Below are 19,650 nucleotides of genomic sequence, written 5' to 3'. Positions count from 1 at the left end.
TTGTGTTCATTTGTTAGCATACATCGTTTACCCTGCCAACCATTTGACAAACTTTTTCAACAAGCACGCAGGCACAGACATAAAATTGGGGTGAACAAAGGCTACAAAACTTGATAAAAAATATGCTGGCATCACCTTATCGTAGGGATATTTTCATTTCAACATGAAGATTCTCACCACTACTTATTGTAAGTTATATCATATTTACAATATACACTGCGTATTTAATGGTATTTTGTTTTAGACTTGAAATGAAATGTCTAGAATAAATTTAGAATAATTTAGAATCAAACTGGCATGCAATCTGGAAGGGAAGGCTACAACTAATCTGACAACCCTGCAGTGCAAGGAAAAACTGAAGTCCTACCATCCACTCTACATTTAGTCTATAGTATAGTAGATTAATTTATTGTTAATTGGGAAGGTGAATTGAACAGGTGTGCTAGCCGATGTGTTTTCATTGACTAGGACTAGGGGAGTCAGCTGTATTCTGTGGAGCTCAGCCAACAACTGCATCAAGAGATGCTTCACCAAGTTTTGTTTGTTTGTTTTTCATATCTTTATCCTGCATTGCGGGAAAGCGGACTTGAGCGCTATGCATCGATGTACGCCTTCCGACATACACCTGACCCACGCTGCAGCCGACGGCAATGTCTGTTTCCGGTTGTCTACTCTGCTTATGACTTAAATTTGGTAGCCTGCTACCCATTACTCGAATTCGATCGGATGCAACCTAGTTCGTACCATGAACAGTTCGGACCGTCAATTCGTACCTTGAAAAGATCGAGAGAAAAAATTAAAAAAAGCCGAAGTCGTTGATCGCAGGTTCCGCAATCATTTTAAGATTTTCCTCCTGAAAAGATCGAGATAAAAAAGAAGAAGTCCGCTGATCGCAGTTTCCGCAAACATTTTTCTGCAGCTTCCGCTAACCCTATAACCATAGAGTAATCTATGTTTTAACCCTAACCCTCGCTGATCGCAGTTTTCCGCAAAAAATTCTCCGCAGTTTCCGATAACCCTTACCCTAATTCTAACCATAGAGTAATCTGTGCTCTAACCCTAACCCTCGCTGATCGCAGTTTCCGCAAACATTTTTCCGCAGTTTCTGGTAACTTTTACCCTCACCAATAGAGTAATCTATGCTCTAACCCTCGCTGATCGCAGTTTCCGCAAACATTTTTTCGCAGTTTTTGCTAACCGCAGTTTCCGCTTACCCTAACTCTAACCATAGAGTAATCCATGCTCTAACCCTTGCTGATTGCAGTTTCCGCAAACATTTTTCCGCACTTTCGCAGTTTCCGCTAACCGCAGTTTCCGCTAACCCTAACCCTCGAGTTTGTTTCAAATTGTTTGGGGAAACTCCGATCAGCGACTTCCGCTTTTTTTAATTTTTTCTTTCGATCTTTTCAGGGTACGAACTGACTGTACGAATGGTTCAAGGTACGAACTGGGTTGCACCATAGATATCTTAGATATCTATGGTTGCACCCAATTCGATCACTGGGTGGAGGCAATTATCGTAAAGTTTCTTGTCCAGAGAAACAACAGCAAGTGCGCGTGGCTGGAGTCAAACATGCAGGCTCTCGACTGCGAGCCCAACGCACTAACCACTTGGCCACTGCTGCCGATAGTTCGTTTATTTGCATTACTTCTTTTATGAAGTTTAGTATAACGTATCTCTGGGCTATAGTATAACGAGCCCAACGCACTAACCACTCGGCCACTGCTGCCGATAGTTCGTTTATTTGCATTATTTCTTTTATGAAGTTTAGTATAACGTATCCATCCAAGCATGCTTAAAATTTTGTGTTTTGTTGGTTCTACCTTTGCAACTCTTGCAATGGCAAGTACGGTACGGTAATATTTTTGACTTGATCAAAAGTGTGGTAAAACATGAAGCTGAGCATCTTGAATAGCAACAGTCTAAACCAAAAGGTGTAGATGTGTGGTTTATAGAATATTATCATATCACAATAATTTAATTTAATACAGTTATCTGCCTGTGCATAATTCAGCTTGGTATAATAATTTAGTAGCAATACTGGTAACGCTGAAAGTAAATAGGTAGTAACTTTGTTGGAACATGGCTGCTGTGGGTGCTCGACTTCATCGGACTGGATCTGTGTATTCTAGGTAAGTTACGGTAACAATGTTTTTGGTTGATATGCTTGTACTCAAATGGTCCTATCTGTTTTGATAGCCTACGGAATTGTAAAAACTCATTAAAAACAATTCTCATCTCCAAACATAGTTTCCGAAACAGAAACATTTTTATTTTAAAAAAGAATATAATTTAAAAAGTAAGTTCTGCCCACTAGACAGTGCACTAACGTTTGCCTCATAGGCACGTGTTCCCAGTATGCACTAATGCAGGCGTTGATGCAACTAGACTGGGCAGATTGAGCACAAAAACTGTCCAGTAAATGGTGTTGTATTAAATATTAATAAACATGTATTATTAACAATGCTCTATTTGTAGTTGGGTCATTTCATTATAATTTTAAGAGAATTCATGATTTTTTCCACAGGGTTCTTTAATATTCATCATTTTTTTATATGTTAATCAGTGTAAAAAATGATGAACAATAAAAAAAAAATTTTTGAAATTTGTTGAGTGGTTTTCGAGATATAGCCGTTGGAAGTTTTCACCACTAAGTGGGATTTTACGCCCGAGCAAGTTGGTCCAGAAAGTCTTTTTGTTAATATATGATATGTTAGTGACATTTTGAAGTGTAAATATATGTATCACTATCCCCCTATTTTTGGGGTCAAGGAATCCAATTCTGAGGTCTAAAATGCATTTAGATCAATCCAAGTGGGTCTAAATAGCATTTCAAAATCAATTTCCAGACTTTGCATATGCCGAACTTCTGGAGCCCTTTTTGGCATGTTTGGAAAAGTTTGGGAATTTTTTTTTTTTTTAATCATGATCTATTAATCCTATTCTACTAGGAAATACATGATTTATAATTTAGTATTGACCATAGAGAAAGTTAAAAGTCTTACAAGTAATCTTGTAAATTTCATGCAAAATTTATACAAGTATCATATAATTAACAGATGGACTACTTTTTAACATTGTTAAGAAATAATTTTTTTTTTTATTAACTCATCAAATTTATAGGCTATTGCATGAATGATGTACCTGATGCCTTATTCACTATTTAATCATTAATTAAATTATTGTGACAGTATAATTTATATAATATTGTATTTTTCTAGAATTTAAGTCTTACATGATACATGAATTAATTTATATATAATATTCTGTATTAAATTGTGTTGCAAACGTCAGTTTGAGGAAGATGGAATCCTGCAGTCTTGGTCTCTTGGAGTTATATTGGACGATGAAAATTGTCACAAAATGAGCTATGTGAGGAAAATGGAATTAAAAGCATTTGCCGAGTATGGGGATAGTGACAAAAAATTAATTTTGTGGAGATCTGAACTCAGATACACTCACAAAGAGTCAGACCTATCAACAATTTGTCTCCATCATGAAAAATTATTTCTTGGAATTGTCTTCGAAAGAAAGTTTTCTAAATGTTGTAATATACTTAATGCACACAAAAACAAAGCAAAAGGAACCCATAAAATATCAATAAAAATTGCTGAAAAAATGGAACAGAAAAACTTATTTGTCATACCAGGATGGAGAATGTGTGCGTCTTGTTACAAGACCATTTCAGCACTGAAAATACCACGTGTAGCTTCATCAGATGATGAGAAGAGCATAACCTCAGACGATTCAGTGGATGCTGAATACTCCAGTGAATTGAAAAAGATAGTCAGTAAGGCTAAGGTTAACAATACGGTGGATGCACTTGACTTATCACCAATGCATAGCTCACATGGTCTCTCAAAACGCCGTAGAACAGATCAAGGGATAGAAAAAATAAACACCAGGGGTCGATCTTAACCTTTTTTTTTCACTAGCCCACCGGACTAGTTGCTCCCCGTTTTCACTAGCCCGCACGATTTTTCACTAATCCGACCAATTTACTGACTTTTCACTTGTCTGATGACGTATTAAGATAAGTGTTTTGGCTTAGACTGAAACTAACTAAAGGCTTTCAGATTTCAGTACGCACAAGAGAGCAACAATATGCACAAAAACACCTAGGTCATGGAGGCACACGAGCTCTTCAACTACGACAAGGTAGCAATCCAAAGAAGAGGTAAAAAACGAAATAAAAGTCAAATAAATTATTGTTTGTAAAAATGTTCAAGCTTGGGGACGTATTAATATTACACAGTAACGTTGTATCAGCATTTGATCATGATATATCAACAAAAAAAACGTTAATTTCGCTAACTGCTGCTTGTTGGGATGCTGACTTCTCCGTGCTGGCGTGCTCACTACTACCACGTGTCGTGTCTAGCGAAAATGCGAGAAAAAAAGTAGTCACGTCAGTCCTCGAAATTAGGGCGGCACTCGGCAATTGCCGTGGTAAATGCCGCCGTAAACGTCATAATGGCCATTCTGCTACGGCAATAAAAATGCCGCCGCAAAATGAGCACTTAATTAGGACAAAAATTGTTCAAAATTTCTTCCTGTGTTATTTACTCGCAGCGGGAGTTTAATCAGCAGAAACATCGTACCAAGACCTCACCACGGACCACTTTACTTGCTGTGAACACTCACGCAGTCTTCGAAAATATTACATTTTATAGCATATATATATAAAATGTAATATAGCATATTTTTACTAGGCAAAAACTTTGCCGAGGCCAAACGGCAAAAGTTGAAATTGCGTCGGCAATTGCTGTGAACGTTTATTACGACAAAATTATACCAAAACATGTAAAATGAAAAAGGAAAAATATACTAGAGTAGTCGATCACGACCGCATCGTTTGATTTGTTGTGATGTAATAATACTAAAAGTAGCGATAAAGCGAGCAACGCAATACGCACGCTGTTACGTTAATTCACGTCAAATAACTCAGGGGGAAAGTAAGTTAATTTTGGGTTGATTCAACGTTCGAGTTAGCACAAATCGATATAATTTTCCCGGCGGGTTATATTGCGCACCCAGACAGCAAAACCATCATTTCTACATCGATTCAATGTCTACAGACGCAAAATCAATGCAAAAATAACGAATTTTGCTGCCTGGGTAACAACAATGCCCAAGAAGAAATTGACGTTTGTTTTTCGACATCTAGCGACGTTGAACCATCATAAAATAACGTTAATGGCTCAAACAGGTACCGGTAACAAATTATTAGCTCCCTGCGAGAAGATTGGCTCGATTTACGTATACACTAACATAATTTCGGCACAATTGGGATACTGCGTGCGAGCAACACCACGTTTGTTGGATAAAGAACTAGTCAGAATCGGAATCATCAGATGCTATATCGGAGGATGAGGTTGTCGCGTCGTCACTGGAATAATTGAATACGCAAAACTGCCCGTTCGTGAACGCGCGATGCCATATAATCGGAAGCATTATTTTACTGCCGAAGAACCATTTATCCAATTTTGTTCTACTTTTTTGACTTGACCCCGTAGCTTTTCTAATTCCGATTTGTTTCCGTCATAAAATTCTTTATAAATTTTGCAAAATACCACACTAACTATTCCTTCTGTTTCCTCTGTTTGATAACCTATAGCAAGTAAATTCCACTTTTTAACTGTATCTCCTTTCACGATGGTTCATATTTGCAACGACACCGGTAAACAATAAGCATTCGATGAAAGAATAACTTTTTCGTAACAATTAAGCCAGTATTTACAAGGTTGCAAACTTTTTACAGTTCACAAGAGCATTGTCAGCGCATAAAATAGCTTGCGCGATGCTCTTCGCTACCGCCGTATGAAGCACGAAGAATAAGCGCATACAATTTCGTTTGTTTAAACTTTAAAGCATACGGCAATTGCCGCCGCAATCCAAAGGTTTGCTGATTTGGCGACGGCAATGTTTTTGCCGTCGTAGATGGAAGCTAATTTCCAGGGCTGCACGTGCTCAGTTGACCGACTTTGCCGCCTTTTTCGTGCAATTTCGTCTCTGGCAAGCAAATTTTTGCAGTATTTCAGAGTGACATCGCCGATCGCCATTTTGTGAACCAAAACTTTTCACCGGCAAATATTTTCACTAGCCAATCGGACTAGTACTGCAACATTTCTACTAGTCCGCGCAAATTTTCACTAGCCATTGGCTAGCGGACTACCGCTAAGATCGAACCCTGAACACAGTTAAGAAGAAGCTAGGGGATTTGTACAGTGGATTGCTTGAGGTAGAAAATATTTCAATGGAGGAAGATAGTGTCATTAACATGAAAGAACTTGCCCTGTTGAAGAAAAAGGCTGCTGCACATGATAGATTAAATGAACTGATAAGAGATAAATTACAAGCCACCAAATCTTACAATGAGCAAAAACACATTTTCACAATAATACCGGAAAACTGGACAATTTCTGAAGCTGCAATTTATTTTAAAGTTTCTGAATATCTAATCAGAGAAGCAAATTTATTATGAAAAGAGCATGGCATACTGGGACATCCAACACGCAAAACAAGGTTTGGAATTGATGATGAAACGGTGAAAGCTGTATTGAAGTTTTACCAAGATGATGAGAATAGCAGGATAGTGCCTGGAAAAAAAGACTGTGTTAGCATTGGTAAAAATATCTATGAACAAATACGTTTGCTTCTTTGCAATGTGAAGGAACTGCATGCCAAATTTTTGGAAAAGCATCCCTTCAAACAAATAGGAATTACCAAATTTTTTTCCCTGAGACCAATGTGGTGTGTTAATGTTTCGTCCAGTGGAACGCATTCAGTATGTGTATGTGTACATCATCAGAATGCTTTGCTATTAGCTAATGCTGCACACACATCAGGTAACGATGACTACAAGTTCTTAATGGCAAAGATAGTGTGTAATGTTGATAATAGAGTTTGCATGATGCATCGGTGTGACAACTGCCCTGGAAAGGAATGTCTTCGAGAATATTTGGAACAGGTCACACCACTTGCCAAAGATTCTGATGAAGAACAAGAGATTAAGTTCCAAAGGTGGCAATCAACAGACAGATGTAGCCTTGATACACTAATTCTGCCTCGTTCTAACTTCCTTGATTCATTGGTGACTGCAATAGATGACTTAACTTCCCATTCGTTTCTGGCAAAATGCCAAGCAAGATTTCTCAAAAAACAGAAGGAGGAACTTGATGACAAATCTGCAATTCTTTTGTTAGATTTTGCTGAAAATTATCAATTTGTGGTACAAGATGAAATACAATCGTATTACTGGAATCAAAGTCAGTGTACACTACATCCGGTGGCTATGTATTATTTGGAAAATGGTGAGATTAAACAACAATCCCTGTGTATTATATCTGATGATTTGGATCATGATGTCATATTTGTGTATCAATTGATGGAGAAATTGTCAACTTATGTTGCCACGCAATTTCATAACAAGGTCAAAGTTCTGAAATATTTCTCTGATGGATGTGGTGGGCAGTACAAAAACTTTAAAAATATGATGAATCTCTGTTTTGACAAATTTTCAAAGTTTTTTTTTTTTTTTTTTTTTTTCAAAAAATTTTCAAAGATTTCAAAGTTGAGGCAACTTGGAGCTTTTTTGCCACAAGTCACGGCAAATCTTCTTGTGATGGGATAGGAGGTACTGTTAAGCGTACGGCCGCCAGAGCAAGTTTACAACGTCCATGTCATAACCAAATTTTAACTGCAGAATCATTGTTTAAATACTGCAAATCACACAAGACAGGAATAACTTTCTTTTTCTTTGAGCATTTTACTTTGAAAAAACAACGTGTTGTAATGGCCAAGCGTTTTGAACTTGGATCAACAATTCCTGGTACCCGTTCCTTTTATCATTTTCAACCCCTTTCTTGTTCTTCTATTGGATACAAGAGAACAAGTGAGGATGAACATTTTGCTGGAGTGCACACATTTAATGCTGTACCAAATGTTATTAATATATTGGATACAAATGTCAATGATTATGTTGCTTGTAAGTTTGATGGTCAATGGTGGATAGGTCTTGTTGACAAAATTAATCAAGAAGAAATGGATGCACACGTTACCTATGTTCTATTGTTAATGCTTCCACCTGGACCAAGTTTAGATTTCAAATGGCCGACTGATAAAGACCAATGTTGGGTTCCATTTACAGAAATTATCTGCATAATTTCAATACCATTTGCAGCAACTTCAACAAGACTTACCTTTCGAATCAGTGACAGTGACCGGAGTAACATTGTTGCTAATTTTGATTAATTTGCACCTTGTCAAAATAATAGCAATTTCTTTATTTGTCTGCTTGAACCGGGACCTTGTATTAGTTATTTGTTTCAAGATCATTGATTTACAGTGGCTTACAGCTACAGGTATGAAACTCATTATGACAATAGTAAAATGTTTTAAACATTTCATATTCAGCTGTGTGCTTTTTAAGATAGCAGAAATGAAAATAAGACATTATTTGTACTTTCGGTTAGTATTTGATGACCGCTATTTGCACAAAACCTTGGTACTATCACAATAATTTAATTAATGATTAAATAGTGAATAAGGCATATAGTGCATACATAAGGCATATAAGGCATTAAATAGTGAATATATACTGTCACAATAATTTAATTAATGATTAAATAGTGAATAAGGCATCAGGTACATCATTCATGCAATAGCCTATAAATTTGATGAGTTAATAAAAAAAAAAATTATTTCTTAACAATGTTAAAAAGTAATCCATCTGTTAATTATATGATACTTGTATAAATTTTGCATGAAATTTACAAGATTACTTGTAAGACTTTTAACTTTCTCTATGGTCAATATTAAATTATAAATCATGTGTTTCCTAGTAGAATAGGATTAATAGATCATGATTTAAAAAAAAAATAAATTCCCAACCTTTTCCAAACATGCCAAAAAGGGCTCCAGAAGTTCGGCATATGCAAAGTCTGGAAATTGATTTTGAAATGCTATTTAGACCCACTTGGGTTGATCTAAATGCATTTTAGACCTCAGAATTGGATTCCTTGACCCCAAAAATAGGGGGATACATATATTTACACTTCAAAATGTCACTAACATATCATATATTAACAAAAAGACTTTCTGAACCACCTTGCTCGGTCATAAAATTGACACCTAGTGGTGAAAACTTCCAACGGCTATATTTCGAAAACCACTCAACAAATTTCAAAAATTTTTTTTTTATTGTTCATCATTTTTCACACTGATTAGCATATATAAAAAAGAGAAATTTTTGGGGACCCTGTATTTTCTCTCTTAAAATTATAATGAAATGACCCAGTTGCTATGTTTACAAGTGATGGACTAGTAATAAAGCAATTACTACTTTTGGAATCTACCATAAAGCTGGATCTTGTTGGAAGATGTAACATTTCTACAGCTGAATGCAAATTGTTGTGGTCATTAATACTTTTTGTACTTTCTTTTGCGCTATTGTAGAAAGGGAATTATAATTAAGCTATAATTAACCTGCCACTATTATGTTTGTTTCAATGAAACATTTGCTAAGTTTTAATGCTCATTGTTTTAAACGGATGCAACCTAGTTCGTACCCTGAAAAGCTCGTACCCTGAAGAGAAAAAATTCAAAAAAGCCAAAGTTGCTGTTCGGAGTTTCCGCAAACAAACAAACTGAAAAGATCGATAGAAAAAAATAGAACAAAGCCGAAGTCGCTGATCGCAGTTTCCGTTTTTCTGCAGTTTCCGTTTTTCTGCAGTTTCCGCAAACATTTTAAAATTTTCGGGAATGATCCTAAAAGTTTGCAGTTTTTGCAAACATTTCAAAAGGGCTAGGGTTGAGATCGGTGTTTCTGCAAACATTTTAAAATTTCCGGTAATGATCCTGAGAGTTTTTGTTTGTTTGCGGAAAGTACGATCAGCGACTTCAGCTTTGTGCTATTTTTTCTCTCGATCTTTTCAGAGGGAAAACTTTAAAATGCATAAGGGAAAACTTTAAAATGCATAAGGGAAATGCAGAGGGAAAACTTTAAAATGTTTGCAGAAACTGCGATCAGCGGCTTCGGCTTTTTTAATTTTTTCTCTTGATCTGTTTATGGAACGAACTGAGGGTACGAACTGTTCAGGATACAAACTAGGTTGCATCTGTTTTAAACTACTTTCTGTTTTACACAGAATTAGACATTTGGTGAAGTCTGGAGTTTTACCTTATGATGACAGACCAATTTGGTATGATGTTTATAAAGCATTTCCACCAATCAGAGAGCCAAAATACATAAAAGATCCAGAACCTGATGAACTTGGTCTTGTGAATGTAGAAGATAATGTTCGACCAATATTTTATCCTGAAGACTGGGCACGAGCGTAAGTGTAGATTAGTTATTGATTTGCCAAGTGGTGAGAGCCCTGGAACAACACTCGAAAGGGTGCCAGTTTAACACCACTCAAGAGCATGTTGCTGTGTCTTTGGCAGGACTCTTAAAGGCATGCCTGAAGGTGGTCATTAGGATTGGCTTCCTTGCCTTCCCGTCCACCTTAAATCTTCAATCACCGGGCATAAGCCTGGTTACAACAAACAAAAGTTAATGAAGAGTTGACCACTTTCATATAGCCAATGGCATTGGACAATGGACAAAGATATAGCCTAACAACTTAAAAAGACATGGCTAAAGTTCGCAAAAAGCAGATGACCTGGTACTCTACAAACCAATTTGTTCAAAGGTCATTTCTGGCATTTTTTTGTGTTTGGTTTTCGTTTGGCCGATTTTTTCCTTGCAGTGATCATTTTCACTCTTTTTCTCCATCTTATTCTCACATCTTCCTCATTTAATTTGACCTTGTCTGCCTCATTCTTCACCTTTTGTTTCCACGTTCTGTTTGGACTTTCCCGTTTCCTCTTCCCAGCTACTTTCGAAGTCCAGAATGGTCTGTTTCGAAGAATCTGATTCGGAGAAGACAGTTCAGAGGCAGCCTTTTTCAGAGAAAACCGATTTGGTGATTTCTTGAAAATACAGCATTGACTTCTGTTTTTGTAGAGAATTTATTGGGATTATTTAGGTAGGTTATTGTTTTAATGAGGTAGATGTAAGAAAATAGACTGATATTTTGCTGATATAGGCTATAGCGATATCTACCAACAATTATTTTATAAGTTAGGCAATTAACCTTAACTATAATTTATAATGTTACTGTGGTGGATCATGCTAGTAACTTTGAGGGATTAACGATTTCATAACATCTGACAAAGAAAAGTAGTTGTTTACTTAAAAAAAGGTTTAGTGACCTACAGGTTTGTAAAGTTAATGTATTACATTTTAAGGTTCAAGTGATTGCCCGATTCGCCACTAATGTGTTGTGCAGGGCTGTGATTTTTTTCTTTCTTGTCGAACGACCAAAAATTCTGCGTTTGCGTATCGAATAGTAATATGACGTCACAAGAGTCAGATAAGCGTTTGGCTGCGAATTACCGCACAAGTTGTGTGGATGTACGTCAGAGTCACGTAAGTTTTTACTCGCATACTGATAGAGTGATTGCAAAGGAGTATCAAGCGCTAAGTTGTCTACGTACCGGACGTGTATATATATTATTTGTTTTGCTCCGGGAACTGTTTTAAACGCAAAACTGAGGATCGTAAAAGAAAAAATCCGTTAGGCTATACCGCTAGCATAACCTACTGCGTGATAGAGATTTTTTCTTGGCATCTTTTTAGTCTTGCAGTCTCGCTTAGTACGTACGGTACCATAAATAGTTATGTACATACCCGGGCCAGCACGCAAACACAGTTAGGAGTAAAATATGCAAGTTACCAAGAAACACAGCGAAGATAAAGCGAAAAATGAACTACAGATAAAAGAAAACAGAACAATACTCTGATAATAAGAAACAACGGCGTAATGTTACAGAACTACAGATAAAAGAAAACAGAACAATACAACGATAATAAGAAACAACGGCGTAATGTTACAGCGTTTAAGGTGTGCCGAGATGGCAAACAAGCCTCTTCGTACAACATTGCAACAAACCAGGCTTCGAAATTCACGGTGGACATGTCCGCCGTCACAGCATGTGATGTCCGCGGGAAGTACCATCTAGATCGGTCATATTTGTCCACCGAGAAATAACACAGGAACTAGCGATACAAATCGTCATTGCATAGCACAAACAATTGTTGCGAGAATATAATTTCCCGCGCATCTAGAAAATGTGAATACGGTATCCCTTAGCTTCCATTCAAGCAAGAAAGTTTTCGATTTTAACGTTGCTTCAACGATTGTTGACATTGAATCAGCGTAACAAAGGTGAATTCTTCGCTAAGAATCGATTGGACTACCGTACCGGTACTTCTACACTAATTACACATTAACTTAGTTCAAGTTTTAGGTCACAATGTCTGGCTTTGATCTCCGAGTAATATTGATAAGGCAAGGTTGGTTACAAAATTTGTTAAGTATTGGTATTACAGGAAGAAAGAAAATGCCCAGGGAAAATTCACTTTCGGTTACATGACACGCAAACATAAACCAAAGAAAAAAGCCTAGTGACACTTTGCACAGCAGAAAATAGTAGCGTCAGTGTAGAACTTTCCCGACTGGTACCCAGAGCATTGTGACACAAGAAGCCACACGACCTCGTTCGGTGGAAGTTAATCAGTTATGCGACTTATTAATCAGCTATACAGCACTTTGACTCTTCAAGCGCACGTCGTTGGTCGGATGAAAGCCTTCAGACTCAGAGTGAACTTTTCAGAATGAATTATCAAGATAAAGTGATAAAACAAAAACGTGACGATCGACGCTAAAACTGGTGTGTCCGCCGTGAGACTTAATTTGTCCGCCGAGATAGCTGCTCAGACCGGACCCGTTTGTCCGCCGTCAACAAAAACAAATTTTGAGGCCTGCAAACTAAATGGAATCACATACGAATCACGAAAATAAGTGCACACAAGAACAAATTAATTAATAACAGTGAAAGGAACGAACATTAGTAACAAGACAAACATTAATGCCAGGGCATGCTTGCTACTAGATCTTGATTTTGCTGCCTCTGCATGACTTTAGACCGGAGATTTGTGTTACTTCTTTTTTTTTAAGATAAAAAAATTTTTTTAAGATAAAATCTCCAAAGAAGGCTGTCTCCGAATTGGGATTTCTCCGAATAGTCGCAGACCGTTCAAAGTCAGTGCCTATAGAAACTGAAGAGAACTTCTTTTGCTCTCATACCCTTAGCAAATGTGTTTTTAGTACATTGCATGATGAAAAAGCCATTTTTTAATCAAGCATTCATTAGCTTACGTTTCTTGTGGAAACAGCCATGCGTTTTTAGCAGGTGTTAAGCTGACCCCCTTTTCAGTGTAAAATCTCTTTCATAGGCTATTGACTAATGAAAGAATTGTGAAGAAACATGTTTGCCTGTTTTTTCCAGTTAAGTTATTATATTGACTCAAATTTTTTTCTATTTTGTTACAGAACTTTTAATATGCACTTCCAGAAAAACTTGCGATCTAAACCAGTGTGTTTGTTAACAGCTTCTGATGGGTTTGTTTCGCAAAAACCGACTACAAGCATGAAGTGAGTTTAAGAAATAACCCATATAAAAACATTCACCTGTGTTGGTTTCAATTGCCAAATTCTGATTTCAATTGCCGCATTCTTGCTTTGATAACTATAATTAGTTTAGACATTTAATATGGAACGATTTGTGGTGCAAGGTGGGATGCTGATAAGCCTAAGCCTAATAGGCAAGACATGTGTCTATTGCTGCTAATTCTTGCCACACACTGCTGCTGTGATATATGTTAACGGCACTTAGGCTACTAGATAGCAGCTGTGGGAAGGCGGTGACATCTTTTCACTACTCTCCCATCTGAACAAAGTGTTGTAAGCTAGGGTCAAGCGGGTCAAATTGGACACGGGGGCAAACGGGCCATTCTGTTACTCTGTTTACTTCTGACATTTTTTCCCTACTTTTTCTTTTCTAAAATTGGAAGTTAATAGCTCATTTTAAAGCTGTTTTTCCATAGATTTGCATCATGTAAAACAAACACAGATCTACATTTGGAAAATATACTTCACATGATGCAAAAACTTGCCAAAAAATGTAAAAATATTAAAATTTGAAAATTTCCCAAAAAAATTTGGTATACCTCAAAAACTAATTAAGCTGGAATGAAAATTTACTGAACAGCATACATCCCAGAATGCTGAATTAGTATGCTGAAAATATTAATAGTCCCACTTTTTTACTTTTTGTATTTTTTCTGTTTAAATAAAATGGGGTCAAATGGGCCACATTGGCTTTTTGACAAGTTTTAGCTCACTTGCATAACTAATTAATTCTATTTAATCTATATTATATATGGTATTTATTAGGTAAACAGGCCTATTATTACAGTACTATTAGACATAACTGTTGGTTGCATGATTAGCTCTAGACATGCCTAGAAAGAGAACCGATATGATGTCCCTTTTCTCTTTGAGCAAAAAGAAAATGATAAGCATAAAACTGAAAGTGGTAAAGGCTTTGAAAAATCCAAGATTTGAGAACCCTTCTAAACGTGCCATTGTGGACTAGATGACTGTCAATAGGAAAGAACTGCAGGACTTCACCACAGCAAACACAACACGCTTTTTAAAAATTACTGAACTGCATTTTGACTTTTTGAGTCAAGGCCCACCTCTTTAGGAACCCAATGACACCTACACAACAACAAAATCAATTCTACTTGGCTTGAGAGTTGTAAATGACATAACTGAATGTGGTGTGGCGAATACAAATTTGAGCGTGATGAGCAAATACAATTTTCTGCACACCAATGACAAACAGCAAAAGTAGTTCCTCCTAATGACAGGCTAAACCTTCAAACAGCTGTGTCCAGATAGGAATAAGTCTACATTGATGCAATAACTATAACTAATAACATTCTGGACATCCGTCAACACTGAACTAATTAATTTTGAGTAATTTTGTCATTATATTCCTATCATGTAATTCCGTATTGCTATTAGTGTATTCCATGAAGCTTTCAAAGTAGGTAGCAACTATAAAAATGTTTCAATTGCCCCAAAAATTTGACAGGATTATTTTTTCAGGTATTGACACGATGCGAGAAGGTGCCCGACTTGAATTTTAATATTTTTCCCAATTTATGAATCATTCTATTGTATAGTATCCTATTTCAATTGTCAACTGTAGACCCTGCTGTTTGATTTTACCCCTTCTACTCTGTTTATGACTGCCAGTTTAAAATTGAACATTTATAAAATTTGTCCTTATTCATATTCATATTGTTCAATTTTAGTTGCAAAAAAGAGCAGTGCAAATTATTTGTTCTCCCTTTATCTGAAAAGGGCGAAGAAGGCCCGTTGGCTAAAATTGTTGAGCATCACTTTTACAAAATACATGCCACCCAACAGGTCTGTGATAGAATAGCAAAAATGAAGTTCCTTCCTTACCATTTTGACGTATAGAAATTGTGGCCCACTTGACCCCACAGCTGATGGGGTCAAATGGGCCACACGTACCCTAGCTTAGCAAATCTTTTGTGTTGTTGCAAGTTTTTAATTTTTCTGAAAAATGTCTTATTTAATTGCTGAAAGGTGTAATGCTCTGTGGTAATTTTTTTTTAAAATTTCATATAGGTTTTATGTGGCATTGAAAAAGCTGAAAAAGTGTCCCGTTTGACCCCGCATGACCCTACACCTTTTATGTTAACTCTTCTTTGCTCAATCTTAGAAGCGCTGAATCAGATTTGAGTTGTTTGATTGATTTGGGAATCTTTATTTTCGGACAGAAAGCTTCTTTGAGAGTTTAATCCTGGTAGTTTTGCATACTTGTAGAAGCTTTAAACCATTGACCCAGGCTCGCTCACCGAGATTGACAGAGTAACGTTTCGTCTTGTTAAAGTGTCTTGTTCCATCCCCTAGGTGCCGTAAATGGAGCGCAGTGCTTAAAATGCGTTGTTCAAGTGAATACCCTGAGTGTTGAACCAGCGCCACATGATCTTAAAGTTTTTTAGTTAAGCGCTTTATAAAAAGCTGAGCTAACTAACCATATATAATATATATACTTTTTTATGGTTATAAGGAATCCATCCTGTGATGTTTTAGCAGTTTGACGATTTTTGTGCTGTTTTTTTTTGCTGGCTAACTACTAATTCATTTAAGAACATTCAACTGCAGTTTACAGCTTAGGCTAACCACTTATTTATTTTTAGATTTGTGGAAACTTTTCAGCAGCTACAGCATGAACATCAGAATTTATCTAAAGAAGAAATTTTTGATAAAGCATTAGAAACTATGAACATTTCCATATAGCCTATGTCATTGTCATATCATTTTCTTTTAATAAATTGTATTTATAAAAATGATTTGTACATTTAGGCTATGAACTCGATCATTTTACTCAAACTTGGCGATTGAACTCTGTTTCCTGAAAATACTTGGCCTGTTGAAACGCATGTAACTTACAAATTTAACTGCTATAAGGTACCGGTATGGTTACAAAAACAATGCGTCTTATAGGCCTATGTCATGTAATTTCTGAAGAGTAGCTATAATAGCTATACTGTAACAATACTGTACAGTATTGTTCGAATTAATTGAAACTGTCAAGAAAACAGGCTGAATTTGTGTGTATTTGGTTTATTGCGATAATTTAACAGATGTGTATGGTTTAATACCTAATGTGGCCTCCACCTTCTTTCATTATTGCATGAATACGGTTTGGCATGGATTCGATTTTTTTTGCAATTTTTGGCTTCCATGAGCTTCCTTATGGTGGGTGCAGTCCTTCTTGCGTAATCATGCCTTGATTATGCGTCACAAATTTTTGATAGGATTTAAATCCGGAGAATTGCCAGGCCAATCTAACACGGTAATCTTGTTTTTCTTCAAAAACATTAGTGGTTTTTTAGAAGAACGGGATAATGCGAGGTCTTACTGAAAAATGACCCCATCTGCTGGAAATGCTCTTCGCAGGTCTGGGATAACTTTTCTTGTGATCACATCGATATATTGTTCAAAAATCATCATTCCTTCCACTGGAAACAGTGATCCAACACCGCTGTGGTTAAAACTTTCCCAGAACATCTTTTTGAGGAGATGTTTTACCCATTGATTACCCATCATATCTTTGATAAGATTTCAGCATCACAGCATCTTTCTGATACATTGCACAAGTCAAAGTGCAGTTTTAGTTCATCCCATTGCCCCAGACTCCTAGAGCACGCTCATAGCATTTGTGTATTGCAAGCCACCGGGTACTTCAAAGATGGACTAGTTTACGAGGATCTTGTCCATCATTTATGGTTCGGTATATGTTCTTGTAATTTCTTTGTCTTTGTGCACTGTGTGAAAACCAAGAATAGGACTGACCAACCAAAAATTCCAAACTGCAAGGTAAAGATTGAACTCTTGAACAGCCTTGCTTGCACCTAACTGCAGTGAATGGCATCGCACTTCACCAACTGCAAATCAGGATTGACCTGTTTAAGTTTGGTACAAACTGAATTGTGTTTTCCAACCATGACATTGCAACCATCCGTTCCAATTCCAATACAGTTTTTGAAATCAATTTTTAGAAGCTTTAAAACATCCAATAGAGAAGATGAAATAGCATCAGCTGTTTCTCCCTGAAGATTTATCAAACCAAGAAATGTGTAGATGATCCGAATAAAATGTTGACGGAAATATCTTACCATGATACATAATTGCTTTGTACGGGTGATGTCTGTGGTCTCATCAATGAGCAAGAAACTTTTAATTGCCTTTTCGAAAGCAATACTATAATGTTTGCTGATGATACAACAATTATTACCTGTAACAAAAATGAAGTAAAGTTATTTGATACAGTAAATAAGGAGTTAGTAGTAAGTGAGTTAGTAGGCTGATGGATGGTTACACTGGATCTTTTTCAAAACATTGAAAAAGAGTAGCTATCGAGGCTACACCCACATAGACATGATCAAGTGGGACTCGGTTATTGGGAATATAAACGTCAACCTCAAATGGACCAGTTTGCCCCACAATTTCCACACACAAGAAATCACAAAGTGTTTCCTTCAATTGTTTAGATACTTCGGTTCTCAATAGGGAAGCATTGGGGATTGTGTTTGGAAGAGGGTATTAAAGGCATTAATTCTCTTCAACTGAAAGTTTAAGAATTTCAACACAGCTTTGTGGAATTTGTTATCTTATGCCAGAAGTGTAGTTTTTACTTTGTTCTTTGGTTTGAACGACTGAAATGAGCATAAGTGTTCCTCAACATGTCTTCCAAATTGGCAGTTTTGCACAGGCACAGGAAGCACAAAGATGAATCATGTGACAGCTGCATCTCACTGATATAATATCAGGATAATCTCTTATTAGAAAGGCAAATACGCTACAGTTACTTCCAAACATGACATTAGTTGTATCTGATGAGTAGCCAATCACATTACTCATAGATATGCCTTTATCACTAAGACATTGTCTAATAGCATCATGTATTCCCTTACCTGTGCTGTCAGAGGTACCGTATTAGATCAAGAAACTGGGTTACAATACTTAGAGTTTCATCATCATAATACGTTACAACAATGCCAAGTTGTTTTTCAGTTCCTAGGTCAGTGGTTTCGTCTGGTATTATACTGAATTTTGTTTTCTTGAGTTTCATTTCCAGCTCCATTGCAAAGTAACAGCCTGTCCCTTGCCTCATAATATTAGTGCACTTTGTAGTGTCCAGGTGTACATTTGACATTTGAAGCGCTCTAGATTGGCTAATCTTTTGTTGTCATTAAATTAATTCAATGTAAAAGGTAAGTAGTTGTGCTGAGCTATGAGAGCAGCAATCTGTACTTCTGTAGTTTCTTTACATATGGGCAGTTCCATGATAAGGACAACCAACCCATCAAAACATATTTTTTATCTGATAACAATAAAAATGGTATCCCTGGAAAGCTTATTCTTTCTAGTTTTCAGAAAATAAAAATATTTGGCCCCCACACAAAATGGGTGGAAGTTATGCTTCAGTAAGCGAACATCATTTCAAATGTCAAAAAAATCATGAAAAATACTCATATACTGAATTCTGAAGTTTCTGATTGATATTTCAAGTAACTTTGTCAATACTGCTGTTGTACAATCAGAAATGAGTGTAAGATTAATCTCTAAAAAAAATTTTTTTGAACAAGGTGTCACACTGGACTTATAGCATGTAGGACTTCAACCTGGGGGTCCTGTACGTCCGTCACAAAATTTTTCCTTTATTTTATTTTATTAAATTATTAGATGAATTAAATTTTTGAAACTTCATTTTTTCTTTTAGTTCCTACATACCAACCTACATCCCAAATGGTTTTCAAAATTTTTTTGTTTAACTAAGTAAAAATGCGTGACGGATGTACACCGTAGTGGAACGTCCATCACGTACGTCCGTCACATACGTCCATTACCGATACTAATACTGTTTAACTAACTTTAACTTAGTCATTTTGTGGTGCTTATTAATGCAGGGATCATGCTCATATTTAATTGTTTATATTGTCACTGATTTAAAAAGTTATTATCCCAGGTACCACAAATCTTAGTTATTATAACCCCATAGTTTTCAATTACACTTTCTACATCTTATGAGCTCATAAGTGTAACCTATTACCTACTGATTACTGAACTCTTGTTACAACAATGGTCCACAAGAGG

At 36.4% G+C, this 19,650-nt stretch overlaps 1 protein-coding gene across 1 annotated transcript; it reads left to right on the top strand.

Moving 5' to 3' along the window:
• The first annotated feature begins 1,993 nt into the window (after window positions 1-1,993).
• On the top strand, window positions 1,994-18,823 carry LOC145787598 (small ribosomal subunit protein mS23-like). Its single transcript, XM_082599369.1, has 4 exons — window positions 1,994-2,133; window positions 10,150-10,338; window positions 13,441-13,542; window positions 16,188-18,823. Exons 1-4 carry the CDS (start codon window positions 2,084-2,086, stop codon window positions 16,285-16,287), a joined length of 441 nt encoding a protein of 146 aa, XP_082455495.1. The 5' UTR covers window positions 1,994-2,083; the 3' UTR covers window positions 16,288-18,823.
• The last annotated feature ends 827 nt before the right edge of the window (window positions 18,824-19,650 follow it).

The sequence above is a fragment of the Aplidium turbinatum genome, chromosome 18, assembly GCF_918807975.1.
Source record: "Aplidium turbinatum chromosome 18, kaAplTurb1.1, whole genome shotgun sequence".
Taxonomy (NCBI): Eukaryota; Metazoa; Chordata; class Ascidiacea; order Aplousobranchia; family Polyclinidae; genus Aplidium; species Aplidium turbinatum.
Note: the sequence above shows the minus strand (reverse complement) of the source record. Positions and strands in the feature narration are given on the sequence as shown.

Bases quoted from the DNA above. Each gene is read 5' to 3' on its own strand.
- LOC145787598 (XM_082599369.1), top strand. From the start codon at position 2,084: ATGGCTGCTGTGGGTGCTCGACTTCATCGGACTGGATCTGTGTATTCT. The intron at 10,339-13,440 runs GTAAGTGTAGAT...ATTTTGTTACAG, and splicing joins CCTGAAGACTGGGCACGAGC to AACTTTTAATATGCACTTCC. The intron at 13,543-16,187 runs GTGAGTTTAAGA...ATTTATTTTTAG, and splicing joins AAACCGACTACAAGCATGAA to ATTTGTGGAAACTTTTCAGC.